The 19,546-nt window shown below is 41.0% G+C and overlaps 2 protein-coding genes across 2 annotated transcripts; both read right to left on the bottom strand.

Annotated features, from left to right (window-relative positions):
* Positions 1-2,979: 2,979 nt before the first annotated feature.
* On the bottom strand, positions 2,980-10,063 carry LOC124273604 (peptidoglycan recognition protein 1-like). Its single transcript, XM_046708887.1, is given in 7 exon segments — positions 2,980-3,117; positions 3,119-3,240; positions 3,697-3,810; positions 6,993-7,193; positions 7,490-7,586; positions 8,644-8,871; positions 10,046-10,063. Coding segments are annotated over 7 exon segments (858 nt in total). The 3' UTR covers positions 2,980-3,039.
* A 3,095-nt stretch (positions 10,064-13,158) lies between these two features.
* LOC124273581 (peptidoglycan-recognition protein SC2-like) lies at positions 13,159-15,240 on the bottom strand. Its single transcript, XM_046708868.1, has 3 exons — positions 14,887-15,240; positions 13,793-13,906; positions 13,159-13,358 (listed from the first exon to the last, which is right to left on the bottom strand). The coding sequence occupies exons 1-3, from the start codon at positions 15,194-15,196 to the stop codon at positions 13,159-13,161; spliced, it is 624 nt and encodes a 207-aa protein (XP_046564824.1). The 5' UTR covers positions 15,197-15,240.
* Positions 15,241-19,546: the final 4,306 nt, after the last annotated feature.

The following is a 19,546-nucleotide window of genomic DNA, read 5'->3' as shown; positions in this document are numbered from 1 at the left end:
GGTCACTATTACAACGAAAGAATATACTGAAAGTATCTGTTCGTTTGCTTTCAATCATGGGTGGAAGTTTCCATTTCTTATAACTTGGTGTCACAGTTTTCTGGCATTTCTTTCAGGGATTCTTTCTTCACTATTCAGCTAATACTACTCCCTATTCAGAAAACACACAAACAAAACAAGATGCAAATTTAAGAATAAAACTTGAAGTGAATTTCTGCTTTGTTTCTTATGTACTGCTCACTACTAGGGACGGAATTGACGTTAAATATAACGTAAGAGAACGTAAAATACGTTAGCATCATATAACTGTAACCTTGTGATGACGTATCACAACGTTGTGACAACGTTAGTTAATGACGACTAACTTCCGGTTGAGCATGGACAACTTGATGTTATGCACAGTTACTTTTTCCAATCAGGATTTTGTTAGTATTTAGTTATTGCTGGATGCTGAGACGATTCCATTTCGGACTGATTATTTATTGAGAAAACAGAAAACATCTTGCTTTTGTTTTCTAAATTTGTCTGTATATGTTAGCCAACTTGAGACACACCCTGGGTGTCTCGCCTCTGTTTCACTCAGAAATAAAATGTAAATTAACCAAATCCATCGATTTTTACTAATCGATTCTTTTTCATCACTCTTATGATAAAAGACACCTGTGGCTTGCAGGTGCCTAATGTCATGTGGCAGATGGGAGGAAATCTACAGTGTAATGCCGTGATGCTTAGATACACCATCACCGCACCATTGGGAATTGCCTGATCTTTTGTCAGTGCCATAAAACTAGGAGGCAGCTTGTCACTGGATGTGAGGTGGGGTGAGGTGAAATTGGGTTTTACGTTGTGCTTGAGAATATTTCGCTCATATGACGACGTGCATGCGTGTGTATGTGTATGTGCGGCTGCATGTACTAGCCCAGACTTAAGCTGGTTTTATAGTGCTAGCCCACTGAGATACATACCACGCTGCAGTGAGGCATGAATACCTCACTCAGACACATTATACTGACTCCGAGCCGACCAGTCCTTGTTGTACCCATTAATGCCGAACGCCAGACAGGGACCAACAAGTACATTATTTTAACGTCTTTTGGTATGACGCTCTAACCACTACCCCACGGAGACGGTCTGTCACTTGACAGTGTAGATCAGTACAGTAGAAGATTCCAGAGACCTTGGTTCCGGATCGGAGATTTCCTGGTTACGACCATGTCACGTAAGCACCATGTTGGATTTGTAAGTGTGGTAAACATATAACACGCGTCATTACATACTGTTTATCGCTGAAACCATGTGGTATAACTAACATGCTGGCGTGAAACTAATCTCACTAAGTTTCATATTGATTCATCAGGTGTTTCATGTATTGTCATGATGGAAGTTACTGTCCTGGATGGTGCTAATTATTACTAGATCACTGTACCACAGGGAGTTGCGCTCATCTTTTGTCTGTGTTGTACTGTCGGTGTAAAATTGTCACGTTAGCCGTTACTGCCAACACTTTTAAAAAACAAAAGGAACACACGCGTGTCCCTCCAAGCGTTTATTTCCCAGAATGCCCATACAAGTACCGCACAAGTAATAATCATTACAGTAAGAGCTTATATTGTATGGAGGGGCGGTGGGGTAGCCTAGTGGTTAAAGTGTCCGCTCGTCACACCGAAGACCCGGGTTCGATTGCCCAGATGGATACAATCATGTGTGAAGCCCCTTTCTGGTGTTCCCCATGATGCTGCTGGAGTATTGCTAGTAGCGCCGTAAACCATACTCTCAATCACTCACTCATTTTATGGAATACGACAGTTTACGTCATGCAATGTGGAGTTGATTGTCACTTGAACCAGCACTCATTTACAGCAAGAAATCATTGGTGTTGACATTCCGTGAAGGTGCAGGTTACCAAGATCGGTAGAACGTTCCACAGGAATAAGGTTCGAGATTTACCCTGTATTGATCCTTGACATCATTTCGCAGGTTACATACATGTCGTAAACATCCATCTGTGTCGTAAACATGCGTCAGTGTCGTAAACATACGCCAATCCATGCGGTAAACATCTGCCAATGTTGTAAACGTTACTCCATGTTGTAAACGTCAATCTACATCTTAAATGTCCATCCGTGTTATAAACGTCCATCCCTGTTATAAACGTCCATCCGTGTTATAAACGTCAATCCGTGTTGTAAACGTCAATCCGTGTTGTAAACATCCGTCAAAGTCGTAAACATCGATCGATGTTGTAAACGTCAATCTGTGTTATAAACGTCAATCCGTGTTGTAAACGTCAATCCGTGTTGTAAACGTTAACCCGTGTTGTAAACATCCTTGAAGATTTATCTTCTGTTAGCAATGCTTGTCGTAAGAGGCGACTAACGGCGAGGCGACTTGGTTGACACATGTCATCGTATCCCAATTGCGTAGATCGATGCTCATGCAGTTAATCACTGGATTGTCTAGTCCAGACTCGATTATGTGCAGATCCCCGCCATATAGCTGGAATACTGAGTGTGGCGTAAAACTGCCATGGTTGAGCACAGGAACCCACGCACTTAAACACTTTACACATGCACTTACAAAATACCCTTATTCTTGCGCACACGCAAATACACATGCGGACATATAAATAGAGAGAGGTATTATTTATACGATTGATGAAATCACTTATTCATTGTAAAGAACCCGTGAAGATCCGGGGTAGAATAGGTCTTCAGCAACCCATGCTTGCCACAAAAGGCGACGTAAAGGCTTGTCGTAAGAGGCGACAAACGGGATCGGGTGGTCAGGCTCGTTGACTTTGTTGACACATGTCATCGGTTCCCAATTGCGCAGATCGACGCTCATGCTGTTGATCAATGGATTGTCTGGTCCATACTCGATTATTTACAGACCGCCGCCATTAGCTGGAATATTGCTGCGTGCGGCGTAAAGCTCAACTCACTCACTCACTCACTGTAAAGAATAACAAACTCTGCAATGTGTCACCATCCGGCACAATGTGCTGTTCCTGAATCTATTCAAACCACCCGTGTCTCCATTCTAGTAATGAGGCCACGTCTTGATGAGGGCATACAGTTTTGTCCCTGGACAGGCGGTGGCACCAACATCACGGTGCCCCCCTGAGAATATAGTTGGTCTGGATCTTGCCTTTAGCCACCCCACAGGCTATCAACATCTGGACCGTGTCCAGGGCCTTAGAGTTGGGGAGGCGTTCCATATAGTTGCCCATCATACAGAACCCTAGTTGAAAGTCATCATACTTCAATACATCCAAGCAAACCTTTATACTTAAGAACTGACTTCAGTATGTTTTACGTTTACGTTACGTACTGTGATTAGGCTATACACCGATGTTTTGTGTTTACGCTACGTACTTTGATTAGGCTACACATCGATGTTTTGCGTTTACGTTACGTACTGTAATTAGGCTATACACCGATGTTTTGCGTTTACGTTACGTACTGTGATTAGGCTATACACCGATGTTTTGCGTTTATGTTACGTACTGTGATTAGGCTATACACCGAAACAACCCTGAAGTCGATTCTAACATGTGAGAGAGTGAGTGAATTTAGTATTTGTGTGTTTAAGCACTAAAGTTTAAAAAACGGGTTGCAGGATCGTCAAGTTCCTTCTTTAGGGCGAGCAACTGCTTTACAATACACAGCCCACCTTTTAGCTGAATGTTAGACTTACCAAGTCCGACAGAGTTATAGCCCTTTGTGTGAGCGCCGACGATATCCCAACCACGTCCCTCGTAGGCGTTGCCGTCCTCGCCGATCAGGAAGCTGTACCCAACGTCGTTGAAACCTGAACATGTTCAAGGAACACAGTAGGTACTCGGATATGTTAGATTGGGAGTGAGAATCAGTTTGATAACAACTTTTGATAGATATATAATGGCGTTCAGCAGACACACCCTGGCAATGATCAGCCGTTAGGATTAGGTATTAACGTGGTTGCAGAGCCGTCTCGAGTCTGACGGCTCTGCAATGGGATTTATACTTCCAAGGGAGCTGAAAATACGAATTCCATGTGCACTGATACGTTGATAGTAAGGTGAGGTGAGGTGATATTGGTTAAACGTCGTGCTTGAGAATTTTTCGCTAATATGACTACTTGCATGCGTGTGTATGTGTATGTGCTGGTTTTTTAATGCTAGCCCACTGAGATACCATGCCGCAGTGAAGTATGAATACCCTACTAAGACACATTATACTGACTCCGAGCCGACCAGTCCTTGTTGTACCCATTAATGCCGAGAACAAGGCAGGGACCAACAAGTACTATGTTTTAACGCCTTTTGGTATGACGCGGTCGGGGATCGAACCCTCGACCTTCCGATCTCCGGGCGGACGCTCTAACCACTACACCACGGAGGCGGTCCCTGTGTAAAAAAGATTTGGTTCCCCCATTGTAAAAGTTCCGCTGGAACTTTTCATTCCAACATTTTTTTCCTGTAATAGTGCATGCGGAACAATTATTTCGTTCCGCACACACAGAATTTATTCCGGGTAAAGAGGAACTTCCACACACATCATAAAGTGTCTAAAAGAGGGTTTTGTTTGTTGGGGTGGTCTTAAAAATTGGGGCGTGGGGATAACGGAAAGGAAAAAAAGATTGTCCTACGGTATTTGTTCCATATGGAACAAATCATGTGAGTGAGTGAGTGAGTTTAGTTTTACGCCGCACTCAGCAATATTCCAGCTATATGGCGGCGGTCTGTAAATAATCGAGTCTGGACCAGACAATCCAGTGATCAACAGCATTAGCATCGATCTGCGCAATTGGGAACCGATGACATGTGTCAACCAAGTCAGCGAAACTGACCACCCGATCCCGTTAGTCGCCTCTTACGACAAGATAGTCGCCTTTTTATGGCAAGCACATGGATTGCTGAAGACCTATTCTACCCCGGATCTTCACGGGTCACAAATCATGTGGCTATCAAGAAGCAATTATCATGTGTGAAAGTTACTTAATTTTTTTTATATGAAAATACATTGTTGATTCCCCAGAATGCGAACTGATGATTCTAAATGAATCTTGTGTTAAAAAGAGTTCAGTTATTATGTAACCAAGTTACCTTCATTAATCAGGTTACAGTCAGTAGCCAGGTTACAGTCAACATGTAACCAAGTTACAGTCAGTCAGTAGCCAGGTTACAGTCCTTATGTGACAAGTTACAGTTGGTCAGTGGCCAGGTTACATTCAATATGTAACCAAGTTAGAGTTAGTCAGTAGCCAGGTTACAGTCAACATGTAACCAAGTTACAGTCAGTCAGTAGCCAGGTTACAGTCCTTATGTGACAAGTTACAGTTGGTCAGTGGCCAGGTTACATTCAATATGTAACCAAGTTAGAGTTAGTCAGTAGCCAGGTTACAGTCAACATGTAACCAAGTTACAGTCAGTCAGTAGCCAGGTTACAGTCAACATGTTACCAAGTTAGTCAGTAGCCAGGTTACAGTCAACATGTAACCAATTAACAGTCAGTCAGTAGCCAGGTTACAGTCAACATGTGACCAATTAACAGTCAGTCAGTAGCCAGGTAACAGTCAACATGTAACTAATTAACAATCAGTCAGTAGCCAGGTTACAGTCAACATGTAACCAATTAACAGTCAGTCAGTAGCCAGATTACAGTCAACATGTAACCAAGTTACAGTCAGTAGCCAGGTTACAGTCAACATGTAACCAAGTTACAGTTAGTCAGTAGCCAGGTTACAGTCAGCATGTAACCAAGTTACAGTTAGTCATTAGCCAGGTTACAGTCAACATGTAACCAAGTTGTAGTTAGTAGACATCCCGGAAGTTGGATGAGTCCATTTTGCATTCAATAATGACTGGAATAGGTTAGGCCTACGGTATTTGTTCCTGTTCGATGGAATATTTGCCGTATGTGCGGAATTTTTATTCGTGTCATCCATTCTCAATTTCACGGCATTTATTCCGAACCGGAACATTTACTACTCGGAACTAAATCATGTTTACACCTTGATAGTAAGAATCGTGGTAGGGACATGTGGATTAAGCGTAATATGAATTGTTGTTGTTTGTCATTGTTGTTTGTTGTTGTTGTTTGTTCCTCCAGTACCAGCGTGTGGACACTGCCAGATATGCATAGAATATAATGATATATGGTCTCTATCCACTCAAGTAATATCAGTGCCGTTCAGGTCTTATAGTTCCTCGTGTGACTGTAAATGTTAACTCACTCGCTCTCTCATAGCTCCTCGGTCACATATGTTTAGCCAACGAGCCACATTCGTACTGAGCGTATTCAGCCAAATCCTCGATAATCTCCAGGGTATACGTTACGATAACTCTCCACTATACCCTGGATGCATCCACGGCTTGAGGCGATGATTTTATTACCTCCCTTGGCTGGCTCCGCATTTTCACAGTAGCCAATCAGCTAAGCCGCCGTTACAACCGAGCTTGCCAGTGTCAACAAGGATAGCGGACGCAGTCGCGAAGGTTTGTTCGTAGTGCCACTCAGATTTTTTGGGAAATAATAAAGACAAATTCACAGATCTGAAACTTTACAAAAATATATGACAGAACTCCTTCTACTTCTTTCAGAGTACCTCTGCATCAATTTAAACGGTTAGATAATTTAAGAAGCGAAAGTGAGTTGTGATTGTTACGCTCAACTTCCCAGCGTAGGCACCTGATTGGATAAAAAGCCAGCCAAGGGAGGTAATATAATCATCGTCCCAAGCCGTGGATGCATCCAGGGTATAGTGGAGAGAGATCGTAACGTATACCCTGGAGATTATCGAGGATGATTCAGCCACTACTGCCCTAATTACCCTTCCATTCATCATCCTTCGTCATGGATAACCATTGCCAAATGTTAAACTAGAATTACCCCACCCTCCTACCCAGAGTCGCATGCTAAGTCATCACTGCGCCGGAGTGTGGAATAACCCCCTGTTTCAGTTTACTGAGATTTTAGTTACCAAATGAATATTCATATCACATGACCTACCACGTGAGTCCATATGGTCTCTCTGATAGGCCCTCGCCATGGCAGCACATGACGCCTCGGTGTGACAGGCAGCACTGGCGCCGTGGTGGATGAAGGCGTATTTCACAGCGCCATGGAGATGTAGTTGGCCGGCCTTGGGCGTCCTGGCTCCCCATTCAGACTTGGAGATGATTCGAGGACAGCCGGCGTGGGCACTGCTGCCTGCAACATGTGAGCATCACGCTGTCGTCACATTATCCTCGAAATTATCTTCTTGGTCGATTTGACGTTTCTCCATGGCTGGATTAGTAAAGCCGAGTTAGAATCGGTCTTTAGTAACCCATGCTTGTGGTAAGAGGCGACTAACGGGATCGGGTGGTCGGGTTCGCTGACTTGGTTGACACATGTCATCGTATCTCAATTGCGTAGATCGATGCTCATGCTGTTGATCACCGGATTGTCTGGTTCAGACTCTATTAGGAAACAGACAAGGGATAAGTGTCTTTGTCTTCTCTTACCAGTGTGTGTTCCAGTGTGTGTTCCGCTGTTTGGATGTGACGTCACTGACGACGGACACGTCTTCAAGTCCACGTAGTTCTCCGCAACCCACCCGTCCTGCAACAAAAAGTCAACTTTACATTTACTTTCAGATGACCATTCCTTAATACACACATATAAATGTGAAATGACCACCGTCATAATGAATACAGATTGCCTACAGTCAGCTTCAGAGTTAATGTTGCCAGTGTTCATGTACATCCTTATATGGTAAATATAGGTCGAATCGTATGTGTTTCAAAGGTAAGTATTTAATATGACATTAATATGACTTTCAAGAGACGGTCACCCCTAGCATTGTAAAGACGTTTAGTATTATGCCATGGCAGCATCTTCTCGACGCCAGGGGTGGTGGCCTAGTGGTTAAAACGTTCAAACGTTCATCTGGAGACCCGGGTTAGATTTCCCACATGAGTACAATGTCTAAAGCCCAGTCCAGTGTCGTCAATCAATATTCTGTCATATTGCTGTAATATTGCTAAGCTAAAAAAATTAAATGCTGCCGCTGCTGTCTCTCTGTCTGCCTCTCTCGCTTTCTCTCTTTGTGTCTCCCTGTCTCTCTCTCTCTCTCTCTCTCAAACCAACCAACAACCAAACCAACACAAAAAAAAGACCCCCACCAAATGACCTCTTCGTTTATTTATACCTCCCATCTTTCTGTATCTTTCTCTCCTTTCTCTGCACATCCACTGCCATGATATTGCTGGAATATTGCTAAAAGCTGCGTAAAACTAAACTCACTCACTCAGTCCTGACGCCAGGGATGAGTGAGTTATGGCAGAGAAAACAACAACGGGGAATGAAAACAGACATTCTGCATGTCAGACCCATAGGTTGTAATCTTCCAACGGACCCTGCTTTCAGTCGGCCATCACGGTATTAAATAGTGTATTGGTGGCCAAATAACTTCAGGGAAGGACTCGTGGTCTATGTATAAAAGTTTGGTAGAAACAAATACTTCCTATAAAAATTGAAAAGGACCCCCAGTAAGTTGCCTAGCAATGAGGAAATCTAGACTTCATTTAGGACTTAAGCATTGCAGAAAGGGGTGGGCGGAAGTGGGGTAATGTGATTCAGGGACTGTGAGACAGACTAGTGGTCTCTGTGTGCTTACCTTCCCATCATAGTCAATGTGTGCCCACTCATAACCACTGACTTTGCTCTCATCTCCCTTAAACTGGTAACAGAACCCAGGGTAGATGTTCCCTATTGTGCCATGGGTAGTTCCGGGTCCTGACCGGATGTGAACCGTGACCTTTCCACATGCGCATGTCGCTGCGCTAATAACCTCCACGCTTGAGGCCATGAGCAACAAAACAGCTACGATCGAGCCGATCATGATCTAGGAAGAGTCAGAAATAAGTAAAATCAGTAACAAATGTGTTCACCGAACACAATCAACAAAAACGATTTTTAAACTTACACTAAATTACATTTTCATCAGGTCATTTTAGTATAATTATTCTGAATAAATGATTATTTATTTCTTGTAAATACCGTTTTGAATTTTTTTAAATGAAACTCAGGGTTTTCACCGACAATGAACTCACATTTGTGTGATATACGAGTCAGTAAAATATTGTTTTAAAGCTTGTTTGTTTGTTTATTGTTGAACGCCACACACGGCGATATTGAAAGTATAAGTACAATTTATAAATTGTGACCAGTGGTCAACAGCATGAGCATCAATCTGCGCAATTGGGATACAATGACATGTGTCAACCAAGTCAGCGAACCTGACCACCCAATCCCGTTAGTCGCCTCTTACGACAAACATGAGTTAGTGAAGATCAATTCTAACCCGGATCTTCACGGGCATTACTGCTATAAAGGACATACACCTTCAGTAATCAGATAACCATCTTTTCGCTCTGGGGACAAAAGAATACAAAAATTAAACAAAAAGTAATCGATTTCCTATATAGTTAATGAACCAAGCCAATGCTTCTTAGTTTAATGAAGTGTGTTATGCTGACTTAAACGCATACTTGCTGAAAGGTACGACAATTGTATCTTGTGGTATTGTCGATGGTGTTGTATATATAAAGAACATGTTTCCTGGGCACTAAAACACATTGATCCTTTAGCACATGCAGGTATTGTCCATGTTTCATTCTCGTGGGGTTCAGACAACACCTGCGTTTCTCAATACAGAAGTCATGAGCCCGAATCCGGGCCTGAGTAAATGTAATAATGATAAAGAGGAGACATGTGTTAATGTTAGAATCATAACACGGGGTGTTCGAGAAATGAAAGAACATACCCCGAGTTCATGTCAAGGCTTATAACAAATACACATTAACCTGAACGGTGTTAAGTCTAGTGAAAGTGTATTTTATGCCATGTAAACATTATTTTTTATTTACTTCGTTGATTGCACGCATATACATGTTATGGAGCAAGATGTTTAATACAATCTGAAACTGGATATTGTCACATTTTGGTTGAGTGATTTCTTCGACTCGTATCTGATATATCGATACATCAGACAGTAAGTTTCACTGATGGCGTCTTACGTTGAGGCTCATGACCATATCTTCAAGCAATCTTTATTTACAGTACTGAAGAGGCCATAGGCCTATAGAACATTTTACATACAGTAGCAGAGGGTGCAATATATATGAATATATCGTAAATAATATCAGATCCGTAATGCAGAGGATCTCATATTCATGGCATGGAATATATACATTGCAAGGTATTTTGTGGCGGTTTGTATTTTGGATGCCATGGGGGTATAGAATTTGTCTATTCGGGGGTTCAAGTAGAAATATTTCTTTATGTATTCTTTTCTGTAATGTGCATACAATGAACAAACAAGCAAGAAATGATAATAATCTTCTACCTCCTGATAAGTACAATATTTACACAATCGTTTTTCCCGTGGTAGCCCTAAATGCCTACCATTTTCATGGAAAAGATCATGGGAACTATATCTGAAACTGGCTAGTGCTGTACTGAAGTTCTTAACATTAATGTCTAGAAGATATTTTTCTATAAGCATGAATGATTTAAAACAGGAGTAATGGTTTAACTTATTGTGTAAACATAGTGAAAAGTGCCACTTTTGAAATGACACATCTTTTTCTTTGTGTTAAATCATATATAAAATGCTCAGGTGCTGTTACATTTTGTTCTCTCCAGATGTAATCATAGCCGCAATACTGAAGTATCTTTCTGACACCAGAGGTCCAGTTATTTTTACCTCTATCATCGTAAAGCATGATCATGTTATAACATTTTGGGGGGAATCTTGTCCTTGGGATTTTAAGCAATCTTATCCAATATTTTATTACTTTTATGTAGCTAAATATATACATAAGGTATCTCCCACATTCCTCATAAACTGTAACATTTGGGGTGTTGGAGTTTACTCCTGAAAATCTTTTGCACGCATATAGATGTACCTTCTCTAGTATTTCATAGATTTCTTGGCCCCTATACTTCTGCACCATAGAGTAGAATAGGACTAACCTTAGTGTCAAAGATTTTGAAAAAGGTGTCAAAGCTAATATTTGGAAGCGGTCTTATGGTTCTTAAAATGCCCATTAAATTTTTTTTGCCTGCAGTGCGACTTTGTTGCAGTGCAATGACCAAGTTACTCGATTTGTAAAAGTACACCCAAGTATTTGTAACTTTTTACGACCTCCAATCTTTCTCCTTTATAAAACCATTTTTCCCGTTTTGATAATTTCCCTCCATTTTTGAAAACTATGACCTTTGTCTTATCGATATTGACATTCAGTTTCCATTGTTTACAGTAGTACTTAAGTTGATTTATTAGCTTTTGAAGTCTCGCGAACATACAATATCATCAGCAAAAAGAAGCAGAAAAAGTTTCATAGTTTCTGGAGGTAATTGGATGCCCTTGTTACAGTTTTCATATATTTGTAGCGATGGTTCGTTGATGAAGAACGAAAACAGAAATGGACTTAGTATACATCCTTGTCTTACCCCAATGTTACAGCAGAAGGAATCAGATAGGTTGTTATTGTTTCGAACACAAGCCTTCACGTTGTGATATATGCAGTATAATAATTTACCAATTTTAGTACTGATACCTTGAGATTTACAAAGGGGGGGACCACAGCATGTTTTGTTAACGGAGTCAAACGCTTTAGCAAAATCTACAAATATGGCATACATTTTTTCTCCCTTTCGGGCTACATATTTCTGCACAAGTGTCTGCAAAATAAAGACATTGTCAGTTGTAGAGTACCCGTGCCTGAAACCGGCTTGTGCTTCATCTATCCTAGCAAAGGTATCGGCCCAAAATACGAAAAGTCTAAGTATAATACTGGTAAAAATCTTACTCAAAAGAGTTATACCCCTATAATTGTTGGTGTCATTAGTTGATCCCTGTTTGTGGAGGGAATTACAATCCCCAAAGTCCATTGTTCTGGAAAGAAAGACTTTTCAAGCATAACGTTAACAGGGATTTCAAGGTATGGGAGGATAATTTCGGATGAATATTTAAAGAATTCAGGAATCAAGTTATCTTCACCGGCAGATTTATTACATTTTAAATTTGCAATACTTTCTGAAATTTCATTTCTTGTTATAGGTGAATCAAGAATCTCTGAAGTTAACTGGCAAAACGACTTATCGAATTCATTCAATTTATAGGTAGCACAAAAACTCTCCTCGTTCCCTGGAGACAGCAAGGTTACAGCTCAACACATGGGCTTCTCATTTGATCGACTCATAAATTTAGTCGGCGTATAAATTTTACTTGCCTTGAGAGCTGGACCAGGAGCAGAAACACACAGAAACATGACCTAGTGTGGAAATAAGCAGAACAAGATAACCTATTTTTACCGAACAGAGTCAGATAGTGAGAGCGTTCGTTGAATGGACTAAGTGAAGCTTGAAGGCATTTTGAGAAATATTTGCATTGATTATCAAGGTATAGAACACCTGAAAGGATTCGCACCTAGATGCTAGGCGTGACGAGGGAGCACATTTACAACACCGCAACAATACCGACCACATGCTACCTGATGGCGAACTGTAAATGGTCGAATCTGGGCTAGGCAAACCAATGGTGTATATGGAGTGCAAGGTCAATAATTTCATAACTTTCTCATCTTTAATACTGATATCTTAAAATTCTCAAATTGTGATACATTCAAACTTTTCCCCCTTGAAATAGTGACATATTTCCTTTTAGCTTGTTCAAACTATGACACATTGACTTTTCCCCATCTTCCTAATATGGCATCTTCACAGTTTCCCATCTTGATATAATAACAAATTCACATTTTCAATCTCTAACATCTTTACTTTTCCCCATGTTCCAAATATGCCATTTTTACATTGTCTCATCTTCAAAATATGAATCTTTGCATTTTCATGTGACACGTTTGCATTTTCCCATCTTCAATGTTTTACCTCTTCACACTTTCCCCTGTCTCTGATTATGACATCTTAATATTTTCTCTCATCGTAAATCTTCATCTTGACACTCACTCACCCGACCGCTGGCTCACTCATTCAATCACTCAAAGAAACTCCCTCTTCAATGCATGCATTGCCACACGAATAATCGAATGTCGTCGAACAGAACGCTTTGCAGAAACAGTTTATTCCCAACTGGGGGGCGTGATTTAGCCCCCCAGTTTGTTCATTGTTAGTAATGAGGCCACGTCTTGATGAGGGCATACAGTTTGGTCCCTGGACAGGCTGTGCTGCCCATGTCTCGGTGTCCCCTAAGAATATAGTTGGACTGGATCTTGCCTTTAGCCACCCCACAGGCTATCAACTTCTGGACCGTGTCCAGGGCCTTGGCGTTAGGGAGACGCTCCATGAAGTTGCCGATCATACAGAAACCTGGCGAAAAGTAGGGGGTGGTCAGCGAGTGACATATGTAACAGTACAATGGTATGCGTTGATAACAGTACACCTTTGTTGGTAAGAGTACAGTGGCATGTTTTGGTAACGCTACAATTGTGTCTCTGTTTCTTGGTATGAATATAATGTTATGTGTTGGTAACAGTACAGCTATGTCTGTTGGTAACATAACCGTAACATAGAAGGTGGCGAGGCATCAGACATTCTTCACGCCTGAAAGGACGGTACAGTGAAACCTTTTATGTCCGGATCCTGTTTTAACTGTAAATACAACTCTTGGGCGAGTAATGCTAGGAATGCTTGCATGTAACTAAACCAAAGTGACACTACTCATTTTCCACGATTCGTTATTCTGGGCGATCTCACTTGGTCGGTATTGTCCGGATTAACAGGGGCTCACTAATCAGTCTTACCAAGACCCACTGAGTTGTAGCCTTGAGTGTGAGCACCCACTGCGTCCCAGCCACGACCTTCGTAGGCGTTGCCGTCTTCGCCGATGACAAAACTGTAGCCAATGTCGTTCCAGTCTGAGGGAAAGACACATGACATTTAGTGATTATGAAAAATATTCCATTTGAAAAACAAGTGGTCGAAAAGTTTTGTTCCGAATACTGCATCCGTGAAAAAAATATATATGTGTGAAACTGTAAACATAATGATGCAATTGACAAATCACATGCTGCCGGAAATATTGGACTGGCCTGCTTTACCTGCTGAAATTGGAATTAAAGGGACATCACTCCTATGAAACTATGAATTAACTGCCCTTGCAGTTGTCACCGTCTTCGTAAGGGACCGTTCATAATGTATGGCTTGGTGTGGGTGGGGGTGGGGTGATGATGATTTTTTTTATGGAGAAACAGGGACAATGTGAATGACCCCTAAAAGTTATGTACAAAATAAGTGATCCCCGTATGTCATGTACAAAATAAATAACCCCCCCCCTCACCATAATTTCCAAGCTAAGTTTAAACATATTTAAATGTGCAAGATTGCTGCCCCCTAGTACGTGTGTACAAAATTAATGCCCCCAGCTCCCCAGAACAAAATGGGTGACCCCCCTTAAAATCATCATCACCCCCACCTAGCCATAAATTATGAACTGTCCCTAAATGCCCGCAGAAGAGTTGATAGGTAAACATGCCATTGATATGAATTAGAAAGACCATTGATCATTGACTCATTCATAATTACAGTTGTTAAACTGGGCCCTTGTACAATGTGTGGTGTACTTTTATTCACAGTAGTATAACAATATCATCACCCGTACAACAATCTAAGTTGTAACATGTGAATACTCTGCAGGAAGTCACATGTAAGACATTTGCCCGGACTGTCGATAGCAGGGTGCACGTATTTTTACGAGATTTAGGTTCCTGTATACCACTCTTCCGCTGTGACCAATAACTGGCGCTAGCGTCCCTTCTGTCCACCGGGCAATAGCATGTGGAGGACAATTTTAAATGATTCTGTATCAGCTTGCTTCTAACACAGATTAACAACGTACGATGTCCGTCCATGTGGTATCCCTGGTACCCTCTGACAATGGCGGCACACTCAGTCTCTCTGTGACACACGGCACTAGCGCCATGATGGATAAAAGCATACTTGACCGCGCCGTGTAGAAGACTTCTCGATGTCGGTGCTCTTGCTCCCCACTGAGATCTCGTGACGATGTTGGGACAACCGTCATTAGTGCTGGTTCCTGCAACAGTGACCTCTGCAACTTCAAGACAATGTACAATGTTTGGGAAAATTGTATCAAAATAGTTAATTTTGTAAAACGCGACTGTGTGCTTAAGTTGTTGTTTTTTCATTCAACGTTAACCAACATTTCAGTCAATCTATGCCTGGGCCTAGATTTTCGAAGTTCTCTTAGCGCTAAGATAGTCGTAAGTTACTGTTAATGTATGGCACTTACGACGATCTCAGCACTAAGAGAGCTTCGAAAATCTAGGCCCTGGCCACTACACGTGGAAGTAAATCCTAAAATGATGTTTATCTTGGAACCTTTTTCAATTCATGGTGAATTATTGTTATGCGTAATGTAAAGCTTTCGGCCAAATTCGTCCCTTTCGGTCCCTTTCCGTATTCGCGGATTACAGAAATTCGTCCTTTTCCGTCCCTTTGCGTACTCGCGGATACATCTAATCCAACTCGAGTTATTCCGGGAAAATTGGATGTGTGGGGACGAATGACAGCAGATCGAGAGGCAAGTTGTTGGAGCGGCTAAATGCATGTGATGCCAAGATTCATTGTCATATAGCAAGACGACATGGGATGTTGTCTCATTTCTAAAAGATATTCATACCTAAAGGCTGTAAGACCTTAAGTACCATAAATAATACGTCACTATATTATATTTTTGCACAAGTTATTAGTCCAACAGATGTATTGATCATTTTAACAGGTAACACTGTACTTGTTAATATTACACGCAATTACTCTCTAGGCGTTCGTGAAATAAGCGTCGATGACTACCTACAATCGGCCGACGTGAACCACGTCAACCTCCACAGAATCTCCTGCTTCATGTTGGACGTGAGCATTCATAAGTTAAGGTGATATTATGTTGATGAAAACATGCATAAACTGCTTCATCAAACCTGTGCTTGCAGGACATTCCTTGATTATAACGTAATTCTCAGCAATCCAACCATCCTATAAAAAAAGGAAACTGAATTTGTGAGTGGCTGTACCTTCGAAGGGGGTTGACGTAGCGTAAAAATATTGTCCTCCTGAGAGGATACGTCCCAAAACATTTCAAGTAAATTTAAGTCTACCAGGTTTTTAATCGTAGTATTTTTGTCATTTTAATGTATGGCTAAATCTCAGCATAAACGCCAATGGCTGAAGGGATGGTGTAAATCCAGCTAGGGTCCATGCAGGTAATAAAGGCACTGTAAGTCCCCATGGTCCCTAGTATGGTGATCTACCTTCAGTTGTTGGCGATTACTAGCCCATTTTACATTGTATTGTCCAAAATAGTTTTCTACTTTTAAAGATATAAGCTAGCTAGTTTTAATTCATTTTGTGATAATCTAGTAATTTTACTGTCCTTCGTTGACAGGGTTTTATATATTATTTGTATGTATTTTGGATTTAGAACTAGTTTTAGTCACGATATGGCTGAGATATTGCCGATGTTACTTTAAATTTTAACTCACTCACTCACTCCAATAAAAAATATGAGTGCAAGATAAAGGCATACATTTGTTATTTTGTGAGACAATTCAATACCTTCTTATTACTTAGAAGTTGATTAATCAATGAAAGTATAGTACTAACGGATAAGAGTGAGGGGTATGGTTATATGCCGTTTAAGTGATATTTAAACGGGACACACAAGAAATGGCCTTTTTTCATATGTGAAATCGACGCAGATCCTGGTCGTGAAGAGCGGACGCTTTAACCGCCAGGCTACCGAACTGACATGTTGAAAGTGGCGAATAACTGCTTCACTTCACTCATTTCAGACGTACCTTCCCTGTAAAGTCCACGTGGGCCCATTCATATACACCAGATTTACTTTCGTCTCCTTTGAAAGGCAAACAACGCCCTACATTGACAGTTCCCAGAATACCATGGGTGGTTCCGGGTCCTGACCGGACATGCACTGACGTATTTGCGCATGCGAATTTTGCTGCCGTGGCGGTATGTAAGGAGAAAACCGATAGTGCTAGTACAATAAGGAGTCCCATCTTGAGCTGAAAAATAGAACAGATGTTCTTATTAAAAAGATCCTGACTTTATACTTAATGTTACACAAAGAGTAAATAAAACACCCCGTTTAAATGCTTACCGTTAGCTGACAATCCTACCGACATCGCTTACTGCAGCCTGAGGAATATTGCTGTCAACGTATGTAATGGTTATCCTTGTCATATAGCAATAGCAAATAGGACAAAAACAAAACAAAACAAAACAAACAAACTAAGAAAAGCCTCCTCCCTCCCCGAAAAACCCCAAAACAAAACAACCCCCCAAAACACAACAAAAAACACATATAACCCCCCAAACCCAAACCAAACAAACACAGCCCCCAAAACACAAAAACAAAAAAAACAAAAAAAAACAAAAAACAAACCAACCAACAAACAAAAAGCCCCAACAACAACAAAACCAATAACCCCAAAACAAAAAAAACCCAATAAGCAAAAGCAAAACAAAGCAACAAGAATAAAAAATAAAAATAAAAAAATGAACTAAGATGATAGCCTGAAAAACACCACCTGATACTTTATTGGACTTCAGAATCCTAACTCAAAAACACCGAGTTTCGTGATTGCTAGTTAAGGATTCTTGTTCTATTACACGCTATTAACACAGGTCTACACAAAAAGACTTATCGTTTTCTAGAACGTCAGGACATATTTCAAAACATCGTAACAGATTTTGACAGATGTCGAGATCCTGCTTTATCGTCTTGACATCCTTCCAGAGCGTTGTGTATCCGACTTCGAAACTTACACATGCTTACTGTTCTTTCCATGTGGCAACACTCGACCCTCTTTAATGCGGACGTTCAGTTGAACTAGTGTCAGGATTAACGGAGAAATGACTTGCAAAAACTGTTTTGTTAACGTTTTGTTAGCCGATGTGAGGTCAAACGTTGGTTGGTTTGTTGTTTAACGCCGCACTCAGCAATATTCCAGCTATATGGTGGCGGTCTGTAAATAATCGAGTCTGGACCAGGCAATCCAGTGATTAAAAGACATAAGCATCAATCTACGCAACTTGGGCACGATGAAGAATATATCCAGATGTAACCCAGATGTAGCCCTGATGTAACCAAGATGACAGCAACGTACAACACTGTCAGCTTGAAATAACTAAATCATGAACATAAATGTGAGAATTGAGTGAGTGAGTAAGTTTAGTTTACGGCGCCCTCAGCAACATTCCAGCTATATGGAGGCAGTCTGTAAATAATCGAATCTGGACCAGACAATCCAGTGATCAACAGCATGAGCATCAATCTACGCAACTGGGATAGGATGACGTGCCAACGAAGTCAGCGAGCTTGAGCTCCCCATCCCGTTAGTCGCCTTTGACAACAAGCATTGGTTGCTGAAGATCAATTGTAACCATGATCTTCACGGATGAGGTCAAAGGCAGGTGGTATTCCATCTTACCTGTCAAACGGAAATCACGTCAGAACACACAGGTGTGAAAGGTTATTCTTATTTCATGAATGTTAATATTTTGATAAGTGGAAGCACGATTTAGCCTGGGACAGGTGCCACTCCCATTAATCAGATAGAGGAGATTGACTTGCAGCCATCATTTGTTTTGATAACAGTAGGTAGGTGTGCCATTGACATGCCCTAGTTTTCGGATAGAGTTAGTATCTGGTAAATTGTCTTGAAAAAGTGGCAGAATTTTGAAATAATGCAAAGTCTGTATAGGCCAAACAATTCCCTGAAGTACAATTTACACCGAATCAGAAGTTAAAATACAGTTTTGGATATTGTGTAAGGGAATGCTAATGAATCCATAGATTCCATGTTGGTATGTGGTTTTTGCTTTACCTTTGCCACACGTTTTGTTGATAAGAATTGCACCGTTATATTCAAATTTACGGTAGGAAAACCTGCCACATAAAATGTGCGTCTTTGTGATCTGTACTGATTTATTTCTAAAGGTTTATTTAATTTCAATGTTATTTCCTGATCTATCAATCACCCGATTGTGTGGTTTGTAAACAGGGCACCTTCGGATGTCAGGGGTCAACCTATAACCATTTAGATTTTAAGGCAGGTCGTATTGATGGCGACCCTACCAAAAGGGAATGACATGTTTTCCCTTTTCGCGAACACCTGGTGTTATCACTGATTTGCACGACTATGCTGTCATTTATGATTGGGTTTTGAGGACATTGTGTATTGTTTTGCACGGACGTTGTTTAAATATGAAATGAAAGTTGGTGTGTAAAGTGAGTTGGGTTCAACAATTAGAACGCATTTCAACTATAGTTTTTTAGGTTTGGTTTGGTTGGTGTTTAGCTGGGCGTGACATATTCGGGTGGATGGTCATCCTGAGGTCAAACTGTGTTGAACTCCCCATCGTAAGGGATAAATATTTCACTAAACAGTCGAGGACCTTTTTAATAAAGTCAGTTATCATTTAATCATTGATTTTTTAAAAGAGATATATTTGTTAAATGA

Source organism: Haliotis rubra, unplaced genomic scaffold, assembly GCF_003918875.1.
Source record: "Haliotis rubra isolate DU_JTF1 unplaced genomic scaffold, ASM391887v1 Scf182, whole genome shotgun sequence".
Taxonomy (NCBI): domain Eukaryota; kingdom Metazoa; phylum Mollusca; class Gastropoda; order Lepetellida; family Haliotidae; genus Haliotis; species Haliotis rubra.
This window is presented reverse-complemented; position numbering and strand designations above follow the sequence as displayed.